Consider the following 22,334-nt stretch of genomic DNA (forward strand, 5'->3'; position numbering starts at 1 on the left):
CTCTCTCACACACACACACACACACACACACACACACACACACACACCAGAGAGCTAGGAAATAAAGAGGTGAGGCAATCTTAAAGAGAGGGGGGAAAGCAAAGCATTGAAGAGGGGGGCTATAGCTACCTTCTGAAGAGAAGGGTCTACAGTAAAGAGAAGCAGACTCCTTGGTCATCAAGCACATCTGTGAATACCCAAAAGAGATGTGGGATCCAGCCAATATGCATCCCAAGAGACTGAACCAAAGATGGCCTGGTATGGAGTCCTGATAAAGGAAAATTGTGCCTTCAGGGCAGTGGGCACAATAGGGAAATGGTCCAGGATGGGCCAGGATGGCTGGTAATGGCTCAAAAGTGGTTTTGGACAAAAGAAGTCAAGGTTGGGGAAAGGAAGTTTTTGTTATCAAAGTGTTGGGCAATTGAAGAGTCTTGGCTCCATTAATGGTTGGTCTTTCAAGAAAATAATAACGAAAATAGACTGTGACCGGGGTGGTCCCAGTACTGACTGGTGAAGTCTGGAGGTTCGAGCTGGAATACAGGTCCATTGAAACCCTTGGGATTATGTGATTAAGACATTGTCCTTTCATGATGCCAGATATGTGTCAGCAGTATCTGTAGTGATGGGTGAAGGAGACAGTTGTGAGCTAGTTGGCACTGCACAAAGAGAGGGCTATATTTCCCCTATGCCAACTTTATTCCTAATCTGGCTAGGGTACCATCATTTTACATGGCATGAGGAGGCTTGGGGTAACACAGGTGCATTGTTTAGGGATGCTCTTGGACACAAGCCTTCTGCTGGATAAGCAGGTGGCAGCTCCGGCCAGGAGTGTGTTTTACCAGCTATGACTGGTTAGCCAGCTGTGGCCTTTCCTGGGCAGACAAGATCTTGCCATTGTGGTACATGCCCTGGCTACATCTATATGAGATTAATGCAATGCATTCTACATGCGGCTGGACTTGAAAAGTGTTTGCAAACTTCATTTGGTGCAGAATGCCACAGCCAGGGTGTTGACTGGAGTGGGTTCAGTCCAGTCAGTCTGTTGTGGCCCACAAGCCATACCAGAAGCAGAACAAACAACGTTAATTAATCAATTACCTAAAATTAGATCTCTACGTAGATCATTCAACCTACTGCTTCAAGCAATGAGGTTAGAGGTTATCTGAATAGATTATTCACAAGGCAATATCTTATATTTTCATAGCAGAGGACAGACACTTAGCTTCTTGTACAATGATTCTTTGGTCAACTCTAGCCAATAAAATTTTAATACTGGAGTGGGTTGTAGGGGCCATATCACTCCAGTCTGTTTCTAGTTGCGTACCTGAAGGACCACTCACCACTTACTCCCTTACAAACTTACATGACCACTGTGGTCATGTATAGAGTCCTTGCTTCAGGTGCCCTGCCTTCTGAGATTCAGTGAGTAGTAAATGCAGAGAGGACCTTTTTACTTGTGGCACCATAACTCTGGAACTCTATCCCCAGGGAGACTCATCTGTCTGTTACCTTCTTCCATCAGCAGGTGCAGACTTTTTTTTTGTTTTGTCTGGCATTCCCTCAGTGAACCCTCCTTCCTGCCCTGCACTTTAATTCATGTTTTTTAATGTTTTGTATATGTATTTTAACTTTGTTTTAATTATTTTAGTGGTGTGGGGTTTTTTTTGCTTTACTAGTTTTTAAGATGTGTTTTTATTATACACATTCTGTTTCATTCTGTTGGTGGCTCTGATGAGGCATGGACTAAATTTTGTTCATCATCATAATAAATCACTCATTCACTCAAAATTTAGCTGTCTCTGAGGTCAGTGGATCCAACAGATCACACCATGCATTCATTAATTCTTTGTTGTCTTTATTTATGGACATTTTCCCCACATATGTAAAATACTGACATATATTAAATAGGGAAGGGGGAGTTCATAGGCAGAGAAAAGACAAACAGAAGACCCTTGCTATCTAATTTGAACTCTGTCACACACATACAACTAGTTCTCTGCAGGGGGGAAATGAGGGATGCCTGTATCATTTTTCCTTCAAGGAAAAGCAACTTGGAGTGCAACTTTAGTGAAAAAATAGGAGAAGCTTTTCTCCTCCCACCCTGCTCCCATTACTCTTCAACTCTGATTTGCAGCCTACTGATTTGGTTTTCATTTTAAAAAGAAATTGTGCCAGGAAAGGGAAAAATAATTTTTTAAAAAACTGTAGTGGTTTGGTCTTAAGACAGGATGACATGCAGGTTAAATATTTTGTACCAGTTTAAAAACTGATGTGTATCAGTCACTGGAGAGTCATTCTCAGTGAGTGTTGAAATCCCTTTCCTCTTACATTCCTATTTCACACTGCTGATCAATGCACAAGGAGATACATGTAGGATTAAGGCATAACAAGGCATGAAAAAAAGAAAAAATGCAAGGTGAGGAAGGCTGAAATCCTACGTAAGCCCATTGAACAAAATGGGATGTATTTTTAGTAGACTCACATAGGTTTGTGCTGGCAGCCTCACCCAATACTAGGTCTACCAGACTAATAATTAATAATAATAATTTTAAAAAACCCTCTCCCGCAGGCTCCACTGTGCATCTCTTTGGCAGTTCGAACAGCCCAAAAGGGCCCCAGCTGAGCTGGTGGAAAAAGTGCCCCCCTCGGGTCTTTTGTGGGCTGTCTAGAGTGAGTGTAGTGGTGTACTCATGATGGAGCCGCAAGAACATCTTATAGGATGTTTATGAAAGCCTATGAGATGGCAGTGATAGCCACAAAGAATAAATTCTATGTGTCTCCCATTGCATCCACAAGCTCTCACCCAATTCAGTTGATTAGATCACCAACTTCCCTTTCACAGGGATACCAAAAAGATAGTAAATTAGCTGTTAGCTGTGAGGCCTTTGTGAGCTATTTTGCAGATAAAATCCTGTCGCTCCACCAAGACTTGCTGGCCATGATTGATACGGTGTGTGAACTGGAAGCCCCTTGGCCATCTTTGTGTCCTATACTGGACCATTTCAGTCAACTCTCCCAGGATGAGGTTGACAGGATCCTGGGTTCTGTGAAGCCCACCACTTGCCTCCACGGCCCGTGCTTGTCATGGCTGGTGGAGGCCAGAGGTGATGGAATACAGGTTTCCTTGGGAGATATTATCAACCTGTCCCTGAGTTCAGGGACATTTGAAGGAGGCAGTAGTGTGACTGCTCTTGAAAAAAAATCTTTGGATTATTTGGACCCAGCCAACTACTGCCCAGTGTCAAACCTTCCATTCCTGTGTAAAGTACTTGAGACAGCGGTGATGGATCAGCTCCAGGTTTTCCTGAATGACTCCTCTATCCTGGATCCATTCCAGTGTGGCTTCTACCCTGGCTATGGGATGGAGAAGGCTTTAGTCACCCTCATGGATGACCTCCAGAGACACCTGGACCAAGGCAGGTCAGCACTGCTGTTGTTACTTGATCTAACAGCAGCATTCGACATGGTCGATTACAATATTGTGGGCCCACTGCCTTGCTGATGTGGGGATATGAGGGTCTACTTTGCAGTGGTTTGTCTCTGTTCTCCATGGTTGGGGACATAGAGTGACAATTGGGAAGAGGGTTTCAGAAGAAAGATGGCGGCGAGGAAGGAGGTTTGTGCTCATCCTCCTGCCCCCAGAACATGAGAACGAGCTGAAATACAATGAAAAAACGGGCGCACCGAGCCAAAGCTCCCTCTAAGCTGTGGACTCTCGTGAGAAAAATTGTACTTTGTGAGCTACTGGCATTAAAGTTATGAGCGAGTGATTTGGCTGCTGCATAAATTAGTTTGCTCTGGAGACATCCTTCCTGAGCCAAGACAAAAATGTGTGAGCCAGAGTTTTAAAAACTGTGAGCTAACTCACACTAACTCAGCTTAGAGGGAACACTGGCCCCAACCTGGTGAAATGCTCTGGCTGAACTTGGAGATTGGCATGAGGTGTGGGGCATATATGCATATATGTGGGCCATCCCCCCATTGTGGCTGGGACCGGTGAGGACACACTGGCCCGGCTCATGCAGCGAGACTTCCGCAGCTTGCAGCCCCGGACTGCCGTGAACCTCGTGCCAGTGCCGGTGAATCAACTGGCAGCCTGACAACCCGGGAGCGAGCAGCGTGGCGGCCATTTTGGGATGGTTCCTCAGAGCACCTGGGAGTGCCTGGGAGCACCTAGGAGCTTGTAGGTGGTGGCAACCTCGCGGGTGACAGTGAGTGAGCCTGAGAGGGGTTTCTCCCTCCCTTGGAGTCCCCCTGATCAGCCAGGTGGCGGGAGAGCAGGTTCACGCCGCCCCAACGACAGAGCTTGTGGCAAGTCCTGGGAGCCGGGAACATTGAGGGCTGAAGAAGATCGTGGGCTGGAGCGGTGTCTGAGTCGTGAAGCCGGTCGAGGGGAGCAGTGGTCGCCGGTGGATTCTGGGTGCTGGATCCCACCTCAGAGCTGTCTGGATTGGCTGGACAGGGGGTGCTGGATCCCGCCTCGGAGCTGTCTGGATTGGCTGGATGGGGGGGCACGGACTGTGGAGCAGAGACTGCAGCGGGAGAGATCAAAAGGGTGGCTCTCCTGGTGGCTACCACAGGGAATGCTACTAGAACTCTTGGTTGCCCCTCCCCCCATGTAGGCGGGGAATTAGAACTGGAGCCCCAACGGATGAGTTGGTATAGCCTTGATGCTAGGGAGTAGGTTAGAAGAGTATGTCTGCTGGTTGTGTGTGTATGAATGGTTAGATTGCTAGGAGTTAGTTTTAAAGCTGCCCCTGTTCTGATAGCTAGGGTAGTACTGTGATAGACCAGTTGGTCACAGATTTTAGTGCAATCACTAGGGGATTTTCACAGCAGAGTAGGTAGTGTTATTTGTGATTTAGCATCAGCTATACCAAATTATGTCCCACTCTTGTGAGACCTAGCATTCCGCTAGCCATTAGTAGTCTGAAGTGTCTACGTAGACCTGCTGTGGCAGCAATGCCTGGACAACAGATTCCAGTGCCTGTGGGGAGGGGAAAGTATAGCGATGGTCCCAGGCAGTATATTAAGGGAAGGACGCTGAGAAATAAAATGGCTCGGTGCCCTTCCAGCCTGCAGCCCATCCCAAGGGTTGTCAGCAGTGGGGCCAGGATTGATAACCCTCCTCCAGCATTGGTGTTGTGCAATGCCAGGTCTATTAACAATAAAACCACAGTCCTTCGGGACTTTGTGCTGGAACAACGGGCTGACCTGGCGTACATGACTGAGACCTAGGTTCAGGATGGGGAGACTGTAGCTCTCTCCCAGCTTGCCCCACTGAGTTTCTCGGTGCTCCACCAATCACAGACTAGGGGGCGGGGGGAGGAGTGTGACGGTGTGATGCTGGAGGCTGAGGAGAGTTTGGCGATCTGGCTGGTGTACCGACCGCCTAACGCACTGGCCAGTAGCATGCCATCCCTGCTGGAGGCCGTATCAGGCTGGGCGTTGGAGCACCCTAGGCTGGTAGTCATGGGTGATTTCAACATCCATGCCGATGACGCAGCATCCAGCCGGGCCACGGACCTAGTGTCATCCATGGCGGCAATTGACGCAGCTCCCAGCGGGGCCACAGACCTAGTGTCATCCATGGCAGCACTGGGACTCTCTCAATTCGTATCAGCCCCCTCACATTGGGCCGGGGACACGCTCGATCTGATCTTCGCGACTGGGCTGACAGTGGACCAGATTACTGCAGAAGTGGTACCATGGTTGGACCACTATGCACTGAAGGCCTGTCTGAATGTTCCACCCCGACCCTGTTTAGGCAGTGAGCAGATTTTAGCTCACCCAAGAAGCCAAATGGACCCACTATGGCTTCAGATGGCTCTACAGGATCTGAGGCCCCCTGGCGGCTCGTTGGATGAGCTGGTGGAGGATTGGAACAGCCGACTCTCCTCAGCCATCGACGAGATCGCTCCCAGGTGCCCTCTCCGCACTCGTGCTAGGCGAGCGCCCTGGTATACCCAGGAGTTGCGCTCGCTGAAGCGAGAACTGAGACGGCTAGAGAGACGGTGGTGCCGTGCTCGTGATGAGGTATCAAGAGCATCTTATAGGACATTTATGAGCTCCTATGAGATGGCAGTCAAGGCTGCAAAGAGATGATTCTATGCGACCAGAATTGCATCTGCGAGCTCACACCCAGCCCAATTATTTAGAACAATTCGGTCTTTATCGACTCTGCCACAGGGTAGGCAAAATGCTAGGAAATTGGACATTGTCTGTGAGGCATTGGTGAACTATTTTGCAGATAGTCTTGGTGCTCTGCCGCGACCTCCCCGCCACACTTGAAAAAGTGAATGAACTTGAGGCCCCTTGCATGTCTGCAGTTCTGGGTTTGGAGTGTTTTGGCCCGCTCAGCCTGGAGGAAGTTGACAGACTGCTCGCATCTGTGCATCCAACCACATGTAGCCTTGATCTGTGCCCCTCCTGGCTTATTAGAGCAGGTCATGAGGGGTTGCAAGGTGCCCTAAGGGATATTATCAACAAGTCCTCTCTGAGGGACAGCTCCCGGGGGCACTCAAGGAAGTGATGGTCCGCCCTCTCTTGAAAAAAACCTTCTTTGGACCCGGCCGAATTGGCCAACTATCGCCCTTCAATGGCTTGCCTCCAAGATCGGGGACAAAGGGTGGTGATAGGGGAACAGCAGTCCCGGAGACATCCTCTTGAATGTGGGGTGCCTCAAGGGGCAGTGCTTTCCCCGATGTTCTTCAACATCTAAATACACTCCCTTGCCCAGATCGCTTGGAGGCATGGGCTTGGATGTCATCAATATGCAGATGACACCCAGCTCTATCTGATGTTGAGTGGCCGGTCGGGCTCCATCCCAGAAGATCTGCACCGGGCGTTGCAGGCCATGGCTGGTTGGCTCCAACTGAGTCGGCTGAAGCTAAACCCGGTGAAGACAAAGGTCCTGGGCCTGAGTTGGGGCGGTCTGGGGTTGGGGGTCCCTCTCCTGACCTTCGAGGGGCCACCTTTGGTGCCAGCGCCGGAGGTTAGGAGTTTGGGAGTGCTTCTGGACTCCTTGTTAACTATGGAGGCCCAGGTGGCATCCACTGCAAAGTCGGCCTTTTACCATCTTCGGCTAGCTTGGCAGTTAGTTCCCTTCCTCAACAGTGATAACCTGGCCACGGTCACCTCCAGGCTAGACTACTGTAACGCTCTCTACATGGGGCTGCCTCTGTCGCAAATCCGGAAGCTGCAGCTAGTGCAGAATGCTGCGGCCAGGCTGTTGATGAGTCTCTCTGGCCGGGACCACATCCGACCTGTGCTGAAAGCACTGCACTGGCTGCCAGTAGCGTACCGGATTCGCTTCAAAGGGCTGGTTCTTACCTTTAAAGTCCTATATGGCCGGGGTCCAAAGTACCTAAGGGGAAGCCTTTCCCCATATGTTCCCTTACGAGCACTACGGCGGGGGGCGCAACATCTCCGGGTGATCCCAGGCCCCAAGGAGGCCAGGCTGGCTGCAATCAGGGCCAGGGCTTTCTCGGTGGCGGCTCCTACCTGGTGGAATGAGCTCCCGGAAGAGACCCGGGCCCTGCGGGACCTTGCGCAGTTCCGCAGGGCCTGTAAGATGGAGCTCTTCTGCCAGGCTTTTGAGTAGGAGCCACCACTACCTTACCATCATTACCAACTGGCCCTGGGAGGAGAGAATGACAGCGCCGCATGGAACTGACATCACCGATTTGGGAGTACCATCTTTAAGACGCCATCTTTTTACTGAAGTTTGTTCCGAAACATCTAGAGCACTTATAATGTTGTAATATTGTATTGATTGTTTTATGTGATTTTAATCTGTTTTTATGTATTGGCTTACGCCCCATTTGTGAGCCGCCCTGAGCCCGCTTGTGGGGAGGGCGGGCTATAAATTAAAATAAAAAATAAATAATAAATAAGATGTCTGGTATGCAGCATCCCTCAGGAGGCGATCCTCTCCCTTATGTCTGGGCTGGGATGTGTGTGGCAAAATTGGGGATCCAGCTCCCAGCCCGTGTTCTTCTGCCAGGCCTTTGGTTGAGGCAGTGGGTGTCTAAATTACATCAGCTTCTGCTGCACTGTCCACACTGTTCTATCAGGTGCACTGACGGCCTTGCCCACTGCCCAGAAATTGGTCCATTATAGGAGGCCCAGGTGGCATCCGCTGCTAAGTTGGCCTTTTACCATCTTCGGCTAGCTTGGCAGTTGGTTCCCTTCCTCAACGGTGATGACCTGGCCATGGTAACCTCGAGGCTAGACTACTGTAACGCTCTCTACATGGGGCTGCCTCTGTCGCAAATCCGGAAGCTGCAGCTAGTGCAGAATGCTGCGGCCAGGCTGTTGATGAGTCTCCCTGGCCAGGACCACATCCGACCTGTGCTGAAAGCACTGCACTGGCTGCCAGTAGCGTACCGGATTCGCTTCAAAGGGTTGGTTCTTACCTTTAAAGCCCTATATGGCCGGGGTCCAATGTACCTAAGGGGAAGCCTTTCCCCATATGTTCCCTTACGGGCACTACGGCGGGGGACGCAACATCTCCGGGTGATCCCAGGCCCCAAGGAGGCCAGGCTGGCTGCAATTAGGGCCAGGGCTTTCTCGGTGGTGGCTCCTACCTGGTGGAATGAGCTCCCGGAAGAGACCCGGGCCCTGCGGGACCTTGCGCAGTTCCGCAGGGCCTGTAAGATGGAGCTCTTCTGCCAGGCTTTTGAGTAGGAGCCACCACTACCTTACCATCATTACCAACTGGCCCTGGGAGGAGAGAACGACAGCGCCGCATGGAACTGACATCACCGATTTGGGAGTACCATCTTTAAGACGCCATCTTTATACTGAAGTTTGTTCCGAAACATCTAGAGCACTTATAATGTAGTAATATTGTATTGATTGTTTTATGCGATTTTCATCTGTTTTTATGTATTGGCTTATGCCCTATTTGTGAGCTGCCCTGAGCCCGGTTGCGGGGAGGGAGAGCTACAAATTAAAATAATAAATAAATAAAATTATTGTGAAGCTGTGCCTTTAAAAGGGGGGCAGAGCCCCCCAAAAGCCCCACCATAGCTGTCGCTGGGATGTGTGTGGCAAAATTGGGGATCCAGCTCCCAGCCCATGGTCTTCTGCCAGGCCTTTGGTTGAGGCAGTGGGTGTCTAAATTACATCAGCTTCTGCTGCACTGTCCACACTGTTCTATCAGGTGCACTGACGGCCTTGCCCACTGCCCAGAAATTGGTCCATTATAGGTCCATCTACGTGCTGAAACTTTTGTGAGTACTCCCCAACTGTGCTAGATTACCATCAGGTGTACTGTAATTGTTGCTATGGTTTTAATATTGGAACGATGTTTTAATTGATTGTTTTATCTTTTTTTGTAACCCTCCCTGAGCCCTGCAGTGTAGGGGAGGGTGGGATAAAAGTCCAACCAATAAATAAAATAAAATGCCTTGATGGACCAATGGCCTCACTCTGTATAAGGCAATCACTATGTTTGTTGTGGGACAGGTAATGTGGCCTCAATTCCCTGATTTATGTTTTTATCTCATTTCTTATTTTGGGTGGGGGGAGTGTAAGGCTCACTGACAGTTGACACACAGCTGGGTCACATTTCTCTTCTTATGTGCCCTGTAACATATAATTAGGGTTGCCAACCCCCAGGTGGGGGCTGGAGATCAGTTTACCTGGAGAAAAGGGTCACTTTGGAAGGTGATCTCTATGGAATTATGCCCCATTGGAGTCCCTCCCATCCCCAAACCCTTCTCTCGTCAGGCTCCACCCCCAAAATCTCCAGGTATTTCCCAGCCCAGAGCTGGCAGCCCTACCAGGACTGTCAACATTCTAGACTGTAGATGTAATATAATAGAGAGCCAGTTTGGTGTAGTGGTTAAGTGTGCAGACTCAAAATCTGGGAGAACCGGGTTTGATTCCCCACTCCTCCACTTGCACCTGCTGATGTGACCTTGGGTCAGTCACAAGCTCTGGCACAGCTGTTCCTGAAAGAGCAGTTTGTGTCAGAGTTCTCTCAGCCCCACCCACCTCACAGGGTGTCTTTGTGGGGAGGGGAAGGGAAAGGAGTTTGTAAGCCGCTCTGAGACTCCAAGTGAAGGGCGGGGTATAACTCCAACCTCTTCTCTTCTTCTTCTTAATATAACAGAACTAGAAACATGGATATTGTGTTGTTTCTTATTTAAAAGCCTTTTCCATCAAAATATTATCCGAATGCCAAAGTACTATGTTGTAGATATTTCCAGAATTCATGGAGTTTGATATTTTCTATGGGTTCAGCAAAATAGTCACTGGCATGTACTCCACAAGTAACGGATGCAACAAATGTCAGGCAAAAAAAAATCATAGTAAGTTTGAATAAAAAGGCACAGGCCCATAGCTACAGTGGGGCCTCCCAGGGTCCAGCCCCCTGACGTCCTAGCAAGGCCCCACAACTTTATATCCACTCCAGGCCCCCTGACTCTCTGGGCCACCCACAGGACTCCCTGCTGGAGCTGGTGGAAGCACAGGGCTCCTAGGTGAGGGCTGCAGTGCACTTGGAGGAGAATCAGGTCGAGGGCTGGTGAGGTGGGGCCAACGGGAACTTCTGCTCAAAACAAAACTGGGGCAGCATGGGCTGCGGGCCACAGAGGCAGCAAGAGCTGGGCTGCAGGGGGCTGGCACTGAGAAGTCAAGGGCAGAGTGGAGCATCGGCACTGCACACATCCTTTTGTGGCCACCACCAGGGAATGCACCACCCACCTGCACCTGTCCTGGCTGGGAGGCAAGAGGAGAGAGGCACAGGAGGAAAGAGGCTGCTGTGCCTGCGGCTTTCTCTCCTTCTGAATCTCCAGGTGGTGGGTGGGGAAGTGTTATGTCCGCTGACTGCCACTAGGTGACAGTGGTCTGCAACCAGAGCTTGGCTCCTAGGAACAATGGGGACTAGGATCCTGAGCCTCCCAGTTAGCACCTATAGGAACTGTGGCGGGAAGTTCAAACCCTCCCATGAGACTTGTGGGTTTGTATCAGGGACTGTATATAGTTGGCCGTGCCGGCCGTTTGTGGGTTGTTCTGTTGTGTACCAGTAAACCATGAGCTGGTAATCATGCTGTATCCAGTTTCTTCATGCGTCGAACCCACTACACAACAGGGAGAGACAGAGTTTCTCTGCAGGGCTGGGGATCTTCTGCACAGAGTGGGGCACAGGGGGCTGGAGAGGCGGAGAAGGCACTGCTCCCGTTTGTGGGTTGTTCTGTTGTGTACCTCCTCCATGTGCTCTGGAGAGAGATCCCTGGCATGTCTTGGTTTCCCCAGCTCTTGCAGAGGCCTGGGAGGCCATCAGTCCCCACCAGCAGATTATGAACCCGCCCAAATCCTGGGGAGGGGACTCCCCCTGGCTCAAATCCCAGGGGCTGCTTTGTAGGGTGCTGGTGCTCTTAGTCTGCCTTGGACATCCTTGTGCACACTCCCCCGCTTCACGGGGCTGTTGCTCCAACTGCTCCTCACAGAAGGAAGCACAGAGGATGCTGGCCTTGAGTCCCCTTACTCCCCCGGCACCACCCTCTCCCCTCCCCTCTGCAGGGTCCAGGGCCAAAGGAAAGCCTAGCAGGGTGGTGCTAGGGATGGCAAAGCAGGAGGGTGTCATGGTGGTTAATGGGAAGACCAGCTGGGGCAAGGGACAGCCAGCCAGCGTGCATGAGTTTTTAAATTTTATTTTTTATTTCAGTGCTCCCCGACTTTTTAACAAGACCCCCCGATTTAAGAAATCCTGGCTACGGGCCTGAAAAGCATATCATAGCTGTAATAATTTACATGGTTATTTACAGGGGTCATTTCATAGAAAAAGAGCTAGGGGAACTCATTAGCATATGCCACACCCCCTGACATCATAAGGCCCGGCAGTGGACCTGCAAGGCCGGCGGGAGTACGAGGAAGCCCCGCCAAGGCCCTCCCTGGTCCCAGGCAGGCAGGGGTGGGGAGAGGCAGGGAGGAAGCAACTTACCCTCCCTCTTCTCCTGCCTCCTCCTGGCTGAATGAGGGCCAGAAGCGGGGCGGCCGGAAGCAGCGGGCGGGGCTTTGTTGTGTGCCCCGCCCCCCCGCACCTCACCAGGGGGAACTGCGATCCCCCGCATTCCCCCCCGAATTGACCTCTGGTTATTTACACTGATGATGCCTGCTTCTTTTTAAAAGGTATATAGCATGAAAAATGGGGGGGGGATGCCTCAAGGGAAACCTTGCTTCCTTTTTAAGATGGAAAGCAAAAGATGGATTTCTTTTGTTGTTATGTTATCATTCTGAAGGGGAATAAAACAGGGCAAAATCCAGGTGGAAAAGATGTTCAGATAGGAATAGGTAAAAGGAATTGCCAGTATGATATATTCTTTGTGTTTAGACAAAACTTTGGGGGAAGTGGGAACTATGTAGGGGCATATGTCTAAGTAGGCCGGTCTGTTTTTCTAAAGGAGCAAGTTCCATGCTGAAAGACCACTTGAAAGCATTTATCATGCTAATTTAGTTAGTTAGTTAGTTAGTTAGATTTATTTACCACCCTCCCCAATGATGCTCTGTGGGCAGCTCTAATGTTTCAATGTACCTTACTGCATACATTGCTTCAGTCACATGCAATATGTGCTGTATGCCTCTCTTGTACATCTCTAGTAGCAACATTAAGATCATGTGACTGAGCTGTTACATGGAGCACTGCTATGTAGATTATTTAATCCCATCCTGAGAAAATGATTCAGATTTTTCAGGGTATGGCTAGATGTTTATCTCACCACCTGAGTGTGTAGTCACCAGTTTGGAATTATTGAGAAAAGACACACCACATCCTCAATGTGGATTTTTTTTTTTCCTGGGTGAGGATTATTCCTATCTTCTGAGGAAAAACATCTCCATCATCTGAGGAGCCAGCAGATCAGATATGGATCCTGAATGCCCTTACATAACCATGGTGATATTAAAAGATTATAAAAATATACATAAATTAACTAGGAACAGCCCCTTTCAAAGCACAAGGAAATGATTCAACAGTAAGTAATTTCAAGAATGTTGTCATCTTTTCCCCTTTCAGTGTAAGGCCTCCAGTCCAATTTTCTGTTTAAGAGAAACATTTTAGCTTGATTTAGCCTGGAATCAGATAATAACAGGTCTTTTAGAGAGAGTATAAAATCACTGAAAAGACATACAAGTTCATTTCTTTTGTCCCCCTTTTGTATCTATGGTAAAACAGGCATTTCTAGCTTGTGAAGTAGTACAGAAACTTGCCAAACCTGTGCTCATACATACTACTTGAAAAATCCCAACTTCAAGTATAGGCTAATGAGGTCTGAACTTGCTGAGAATAAGAGGGAAAAAGATGTTGGGGTTGTAATGGATAGCTCAATGGAAGTGCCAACCCAGTGTGCCGTGGTGGTGAAAAAGGCAAACTCTGTGTTAGGGATTATTAGGAAAGGGATTGATAATAAAACAATGGATATTGTAATGCCCCTGTATAGATCTATGGTGTGGCCTCATTTGGAATACTGTGTACAGTTCTGGTCACCGTACCTCCAAAAGGACATTGCACATCTGGAAAAAGTACAGAAGAAGGCAACCAAGATGATGAGGGGTTTGGAGCACCTTCCCTTTGAGGAAAGGCTGAAGAGTCTGGGAAATTTCAGTTTAGAAAAGAGATGACTAAGGGGGGACATGATAGAGGTTCATAAAATTATTCACGGGGTGGAGAGAGTTGACAAAGAGAATTTTTTCTCCCTCTTCCAAAATACTAGTGCCCAAGAGCATCTAATGAAACTGATGGGCAGTAGGTTCAAAATAGACAAAAGGAAATACTACTTTACACAGACAATGATTAAAATATGGAATTTGCTGCCAGAGGATGTAGTGATGGTCACAGGAATAAACAGCTTTAAAAGGATTAGCTAGATTAATGGAGGATAAGTCTATCAATGGCTACTAGCCATGGTGACGGAGGGGAACCTACACATTCAGAGGCATCAAACTTCTGAATCCCAGAGCCAGGAGGCAACATCAGGGGAAGGCCCTAGACATTATGTCCTGTTGTTTGCCCTCCAGATGAACTGATTGGCCACTGTGTGAGACAGGATGCTGGACTAGATGGGCCATTGGTGTGATCCAGCAAGGTCTTGCAAACCATCTGCAACCTCTCCATCGTATGTCTCCTAGGGTTGCTAACCTTCCAGTGAAACCTGGAGCTCTCCTGGAATTACAATGGATCGCCAGTCTGCAAAGATCAGTTGCCCTGGAGAAAATGGCTGCTTTGGAATTGGGTACACACGGCACTTAGCACCTCCCCAAACCCTGGGTCCCTCTCCAAGTTCACCCCAAAACTCCAGGAATTTTCCAACCCAGAATTGCCAACTTTACTTTTGCCTAAGATAGTACCTCAGGAAACTAATAATTCTGTTTTGTTGACATGCATTTTTTTAGGAGTAAATCTATTTTAAAACTAATATTGCTTGTTGAAGTTAGAAAAACTTGAGTCGATGGTCTAAGACAGAATTAGGGCTGCTCATACCTATTGTGCACTTAATTCTGTGCTTGTGCAGCTAATTCTATGTGTATGACATTCTATGACATTCCTGTTTGAACATTAAAACATTTGTCAGTATATACACTTAAATTGTTTTTTTCTCTTTCCTTAAAAGTAGGCATACAGCACCAGGAAAAAAGTAAGGAGACACCATGGTTTTGAAGTACAAGTGGATCTTATTCGTAGCCAGTATTAAGAGTCTCCATCTTTGTGAAGGGAGTGCTGCAATTTCTTTTCACCATTTCTGTACAGTGGCAACAGACATTCTGCTAAGCAGATGGAGAGGCGACCAGCCATGATTTTGTGATTGAGTCTTTACCTCTGAAAGGCCATTTCTCATTCCCAGGACATTTTTAAAAAGCCTTTCTGTTGTATATTGTTTATCATCTGAGCCTGCAGCAGCATTTCTGCAGCCTAACTTGTTGCTCCTGTAACAATGTTTTGCTTGGTTGATACACACACACACACATACACACACACACACACACAGCCTTGATGGTCAGGAGAGACCTGGCCTTGACTAGTTGTCACCCGGTCAGGAATACAGTTTTTTGTAGCTCTTTGTGCATCTATATTTTGTAGAAATACAGAAAGTTTGCATAAGCATTGATGGGCTATTTTAGAACAATGTATTTTTTTAAAAAAAATGTAAAAAGGTAAAGTTCTGTTTAAAGAACTTTCTCTTGGAGAAGCACTGGCAAAATGTGTAAAGTGCATATTTTTAGATGTCTGACATGCTTGTATGGGAGTTTGTTGTTATTGCTATCTGAAGCATCTGTCATGAAATGATTCAAACATATATGTAAAAGTCCCACAAGATCTTGAATGTATTTTGCTTTTTGCTTAAGTGATTATTCAAATGTATAGTATTTTCTGTGGCAGTACTCTATTACTAAAGAAAAAGAATATCTGCTTTGCTGCTTCTGAAGATAACTTTGAGCAGTGCAACCCATGAGAAAATATTGTTGAAACAAGGCACAGATGCTATTTAAACTGTAAGCCTACATAGATGGGTAGCTGTTCCTTAAACTGATTTCAGCTACACTGCTGATATATACCACTGCTGCTGAAGACAGAGCCAGTGCCTGGCTCTTGAGGCTAAACTGCATTTTGCTGGCCTACATTTCTGCAAACCTCTCTCTGTGTCTATACACATCCCCAAGGGTGTTTCCAAAGGAACGTTTCACTTTTTAATCTTGAAACGGAAGACTTACACTCCAAATTGCAAAATTGTATTTGAAACTCCCCAACCATTTAAAACACCCTGGTAGTACTATTCTTAGGGCCCAAACTATAGCTGGAAATCTTTTCTGCCAGGCTATGAAGCTCATATGGGGCTGAAAGGCCCACAGGGTACTGTGAAGGAGGACTAGTATAGTTGTTAAGTTTCAACCCAGCACAATAAACTGTTACCTTAGTAGCATATACATACAATAAAGAAAGTTTCATTGGAAGCCAATATACGACTAACTGAAGAAAAAATGTGCTCATCACTAAATTCTTAATTACCTAGCTCTTACAAAGTAATAGCTATTCCTCAAGTGGAAATAAATCCAGCAGGCATGCCTGAGGTCATGTTCTGCAGGTATCATTAGACAAACTTTCAGTGATGGCTTTTTCACTCTGGATCAGGCTCCTTTCTATGAGAACTGTATGTTCAAAACTCAGTATTTTGTAATATTGGAATAAAGTTATTCATTTTCCACAGTGAATTTTCACCTTACTCCACTGAGTGCCTTCTCTGTTCGTTCCTATTAGGATTGTTAGGAGTCAGTAAAGAATAGGTTACGCTACTGGTACCTAACACAGCATTTAATGTATGCGATGGATTAGATCTGAGTTTAGATGCATGTACAAAAAACTGCATATGTTCTACTTGTACCTTGGCTTCCAGTGTCTTTATGAAGTATTCATGGAAGCTCTCCCATGCTGCTGCTGGTCCATGGAAGAGAAAGAAATGTAGCTTGCAGCTCAGGAGCAACAAGAATAGGGTTTTTTATGCCAATGCTAGCAGCCTAGAACCTAACCCTATGCTTCACAGTCATGGTGCTCATTATCAAGTCTTGTCTTCAGGAATGACTCTCACTCCTACATTCTTACAAAATTTGCACTGCTGCAAATGTCCCTTCCAAACATTCTGCTGATATATCCTGGGAAAAGAGGTTTAGAAAGATTAACTTCAAAAATACGTTTCCCTATATTCTAAAAACATTTACAGTGCAATCCTAAGCAGAGCTGACTTCACCGGACACAGAAGGATATAATTCTGCTTAAAATGACAGTAATCAAGATCAACTAGCATTTTAAATTTTACATGATATCCCACTTCCAAAATACACAAATGCTTAGGGATTTAAGAAATAATTCACAGAGGGGCAACTGTCAGATCAACTTCCAACAGAAAAAAAACGTAGGCCTAGTAAAATTGCATTGTAACCTTCATTATTAGAAATTCCATTACATACCAGCTATTTATATTTTTCTAGCCAGAGATGTGAGTGGTATGCATGCATTGGATCCAGCCAGACTTTTACTCTGTCACAGCCAATCCCTTCATTATTATAGCCCCTGTATGACAGCTTTTGTTCATGCAGGTCCCATGATCCCCAAGAAGATCTTTTAGGTGGTAAGATGGATCCTTCTCCATCAGTGGGAAAGCTGGTTGGATAGTATGTCTTGTTATTTGGTGATTATGTTTTCGTATGGACCCAAGCATGAATAGCCATTTGCATTTGGCAAAAGAAACATAGGGAGCAAACTGATTTCTTGTTTTTGTCCACACAAAGTGTAGAAAATGAATATGGTTAAGTAGAGATAAGAGCTCTTCCATTTGTACACAGGTTTTAAAAATATTTTTATTAAATTTTCATATAACAACCATTTTAACTAATAACATAGCAACAAAATCAATAAAAATCATGAAGGCTTGTTTCAACAGTGAGGGTAGGGTACCCTGTACATGTTTGGTAATATTTTAGTTATAATATCACTTAATGTATATGCTTCTTTAAAGAAAGGGCATGACCACAGGTAGAAATGGTGCTAAACGAGTATGGTTAAATAAGAAAAGGCTAGGATACTAACTGTGCATATAAGACTTGTATTCTACATACAGTCACACAGTTATTCTTCATCTGTTATGTGTATGAAGCCCTTTTACCTTCTGCGTAGCCAAGGATTAAGTGCTTATAGTGCTCCTAAGATATGTACTACCTGTTTTACTGACTAGGAAACAGAGAGTTCAATATAGGTGGAGGGAAAAAGGCCCGTTGTGGAAATAAATACAAGAACCTCTAGAAAGAGTCTCTGGGCGGGTGCCCTGGCCTTGGACACCTACCTAAAGAACAGTTGTAATTTTGAGTGATCTCCAGCCCTCACCTGGAGATTGGCAATGATGGTTCCCCAGAAGGGAATGGTTGGTTTGGAGGGTGGAGTCTATGGCTTTGTACCTGTCCGAGGTCCCACGCCTCCTGAAACCTCACCCTCTCCAGGCTCCATCCCTCACATCTCCAGGAATTTCCCACCTGGAGTTGGCAACCCTATCTCCTTCCCAGCCAATCATCAACCTACCTTTATTTCCCCCTCACTCTTCAGCTTTCCACCCCACACACACCTGCAGCCTCTCCCGTGCTCTGAAGCCCTGACTGCTACGTCACATTGGCTGTCATATGGGGGCCACCTCAGCAGCATATAAGGATACAGAGCCCACCATTTTCTCCAGGGGAACTGATCTCTGCCATCTGGAAAGCAGTTGTAATTCTGAGTGATCTCCAGCCCTCACCTGGAGATTGGACACATTTTACCTCAGAACAGCAAAACTGGTTAGAATGTTAGAGGCAAAAGCCAATCAAGTCGCATATGCAAACGACCTCTGTGTTCCGAGGCAGAGGCCAATGAGGCTGCATATGCAAATAACCTCTATGTTCTGACTGGCTATGGGGGGGGGGAGAGGAACTGCAAAATGTTTAGAATGTTGGAGGCAGGACTCAGGGAAAGCAGCCAGTGGATAGGGAGACCCTCTGAATGACAGATCAGAGAGCGGACTGATTTTGGAGTGTGTGGAATGTTCTAGAGAAGTGCCGCCACCATTCGGCTTTTATTTATAAGGGAGATAGGTCTATTAAGTTAGCCTATGACAGCGTCATAGATGCAACGAACATGAAGTTGAGCAAACCTCAGAGGACAGCGGAAGACCGGAAGGCCTGGCGTGATCTAATCCATGGGGTCGCGAAGAGTCGGACTCGACTGTGCGACTGAACAACAAAAATGACATGCGACTGAACAACAAAAATGACATGCTATGACCATTGAAACACCTGTCTTGAACTGAAACAAAGATCTCTTCCACTTACATGAGACTCTTAAACAGTGACACCTTTCTAAGCGCTTTGATTTCAGTTGACTCTGCTTCAGTGTCGCTCTGCTTCAGAATGTACTGCATGACTGCAATCCTAAGCACCCTTATTAAGGAATAAGCATTACTGAATTCAGTGGGTCCTATTTCTCAGTAAACAAGTGTAAAATCATGCTGTCAGCTGGCATCTGCACTGAACCCTGTATTGATATTGGAGTTGGAAAACAAATCAAATTTATGGTAATGGCTAGCACCTCAATTTAAGGCCATGAAAGCCCAACAAAGAAGAAAAGGGTTATTCAATAGAACTTATTACATTCACAAGGCAGCCAGTTCAGTTCAACACAGTATGAATGGTGCAAAAGTACTAATTAAACACATCTGGATTTGTTAGTCAGTGCTGGAAGGAGCAACGTGTTCTATCACAATTTCAGGCACCGACATAAATAGTAATACTAGAGCTGATGCAAAGTTCAAATTCACAAAAGAGTTTTCAGACTTACATTTGTCAAACTTGGTGCTACCACAATACTTACAATTTCCTTTAATAAGTACAAGTAAATACATGTACAAATGGAATATCTTTTTTTTTACATTGTGGATTATTTCAGTAATTGTGCCAGAAAAGCAACATATTTCACAAGATCCCTTCCACATGAGTGGATGGAAAAGAGAATATTCTGTAAATGTGAATTTGGCAGAAATTGTTTCATCATTCTATAGAAAATATACTTATGGTTTTGAAATTTCGCATTCAGACTCGGTCTGAAAATCAGACAGGTAAGAATCAAGTTCATTTGTCTGAAACTATAAAGGTTATATTCAACAATATTTGCATTAAACCGCTTCAAATCACCTGTGCAGAATTAAATCACTCAGAATTGGGCAGGCAGAGAAACTACCATAACACTGAGAGAATCTCTTTTACCATGATCTGCCATGCCATCCACAGTACTGGTAGACTCAGACAGAATTAAATCACTCAGAATTGAGCGGACAGAGAAACTACCATAACACTGAATCTCTTTTTCCATGATCTACCATGCCATCCACAGTACTGGTAGACTCAGAAGCCATCCAAAGCCTGCAGATACATTTACATTGATGTATGAGCACCAAATCAAGACTGTGACCCAAATAATCAATATGCACATTTATTTATCATATTTATATCCCGCCCTCCCCGCGAACGGGCTCAGGGCGGCTCACATAAGCCGGCACAATATGGCCAGTTGGCATAAAACATTTTAAAACAATTAAAATAATTATACAGTAATATTTAAAGTGCTCGCAATGATAATCCATCAGTAAATTAAAATGGTGTACTATAAAATGGTCTACTAAGATCCCAACTCAGTGGTATTCCGGTCTCCCATGACATTATGGCCCGATCTCCATACAGGGCCAACCCACTACCATGGATGTTGATGATGGTGGTAGTTGGTGGTAGTGGTGGACGGCTCCTAGTTGAAAGCCTGGTGGAAGAGCTCCATCTTGCAGGCCTTGCGGAACTGTACAAGGTCCTGCAGGGCCCTGGTCTCTTCCAGGAGTTCATTCCACCAGTGAGGAGCCGCCATTGAAAAGGCCCTAGCCCTGGTAGCAGCGAGCCTGGCATCCTTAGGGCCTGGAATAATTAATCAGTGTTGTGACCCTGACCATAGTGCTCTCCGGGGTATATATGGGGAAAGCCGGTCTCCATGGAGAGTCACAGACACAGCCAAAGCTTTGTCGCCAACATATACTTTTCACATTTTCAGATTGTGTTTGCAAATTAAAAAGTTACTAAATTATGACTACAGAATTTCAGCAGAAGATTCACACATTTGTCTTTAAATGAATTTATTTCCCCTTCTATTTGTAATCTTTGCTGAGCACCATCAAAACCACAGAGATGCTTCTGATGTGATTTAAAATCTCACTTGAAACAAAATTTATACAAATCCTTTTGTATGCCCTTTAAAATAATGGAGGATGCTATCTTTAAAAGGTTTAAAGATTTTTGTATGATGAAGCCACATCATCATAGCTTCATAAATAATTTAATGTGAATAGTACTGTTTCCCTCCCTGAAGCAATCCAGATGCTGTTGGTCTTTATACAATGGGGATGGCCAACATGAGAGCCACGCCATTCTTTATGTAGGTCATAGTCTGCAGACTAGGCAAGTACTGTTGCTTCATGATAAAGTTGGCATGCATGCAAAATTAAAATCAGAAACGTAACATTAAAGTGCTGATTCCTCATTTTTTACAGCATGAGAATAAATTTGGTAGGACAAGCAGGAAACATAAAATTACTTCAGGGTGCCACATATAGACTGCTAGCTACCAGCCCTGTCAAGAGAAATAGCCAGCATACCTGATCGTTTTGGTCTTTTCTAAGAATGGAGAATTCCACCTCCCATTGAAATCAGTGGGAAATATATAAATGGCTTTGGGTGGCACAATGGCTTTTGTGGCTTTGGATATCAGAGTCCTTTTTTAAAAAAAATGTTTCATACTCTGCACAAAGCATTAAAAATACATGCAAAATATACATTGTTTCTAGGAATATTCTCAAAAGCACATAAATGCTCCCCAAGGCAGCCATACTTGGATTTGCTAAATTCCATCCAAGTCAAGCTGCACTGAGATCAAGTAGACAGATAGCATTTGATATAGGAAGTTCAGCCCAGCCATGAACAAAATGATTCTGTTTCAGCACTGCTTATGTCAGGAATGCACAGCAGCCATGTTATTATTAACAGTTGTTAATGAAGGATGCACTTTGGCTGTATGGAGGCTTGCAATGTGGCCTGCCTAAATTATTAGTGGTACTAAAATAGGGCCCACATGCAGTGCTTTTAATTTTAAATAGAAATGGGTGAGACTGCAGGGAATTCGGGAGTGCTGTTCTCAGGCCATGCCTTGCTCCCATTAATCCTGAAGCAGTATGTGAGTCCTGTGGATGCTCAGCTACCTATAATGGGGGATGAAGGCAAGCCGTGACAGGCTACAAACACTGACAGATGGCACTACATTTGCCTGTGTACTATAATCTGGAGGAGGAGATGCTTTGGTAGCTGTCTGGTCTCAGAAAAAGCAGAGATCCATGTGACTTAAAATAGAGATTGGGGGGGTAGCCCCATAACTCAAAGCATGATCCTGCCTTTATTTGGACAAGACAGTAAGCCGGGTGGAGACCAAGACATCTGGTAAAAATTCTTCCCAGCCAAATTGCATTTCCTTTTGGGAATATCTGATTGTTTTATTTTGCTCTTGGAATACATATCCACTCTGGAAATCCTGAGTTTTCAAAGACATGATACTCCCAGATTTTAAAAAGAAATACTTTATAATGTAAAATGTGTAAATCAGAAAGCCTTTGCCCTTTGATAATAAACACACACGTTAAGATATATTGATTTCAACAACAGTTGCGTGTGCTCAGTTATGTGTTGGATTATACCCAGTATCAGTACATCTGCAACTGGTTTTG

The 22,334-nt window shown here is 45.9% G+C and overlaps 1 protein-coding gene across 1 annotated transcript in view; it reads left to right on the forward strand.

Moving 5' to 3' along the window:
- VGLL3 (vestigial like family member 3) overlaps positions 1-16,205 on the forward strand; it is a 62,118-nt gene extending 45,913 nt beyond the window's left edge. The window contains exon 4 of the mRNA XM_015407695.1: positions 14,619-16,205. Within this exon, the coding sequence (XP_015263181.1) occupies positions 14,619-14,665 (47 nt within the window). The 3' untranslated portion in view covers positions 14,666-16,205. The remainder of the gene's footprint in view (positions 1-14,618) is intronic.
- Positions 16,206-22,334: the final 6,129 nt, after the last annotated feature.

The sequence above is a fragment of the Gekko japonicus genome, unplaced genomic scaffold (assembly GCF_001447785.1).
Source record: "Gekko japonicus isolate JY-2015 unplaced genomic scaffold, Gekko_japonicus_V1.1 scaffold1709, whole genome shotgun sequence".
NCBI classification, from domain to species: Eukaryota; Metazoa; Chordata; class Lepidosauria; order Squamata; family Gekkonidae; genus Gekko; species Gekko japonicus.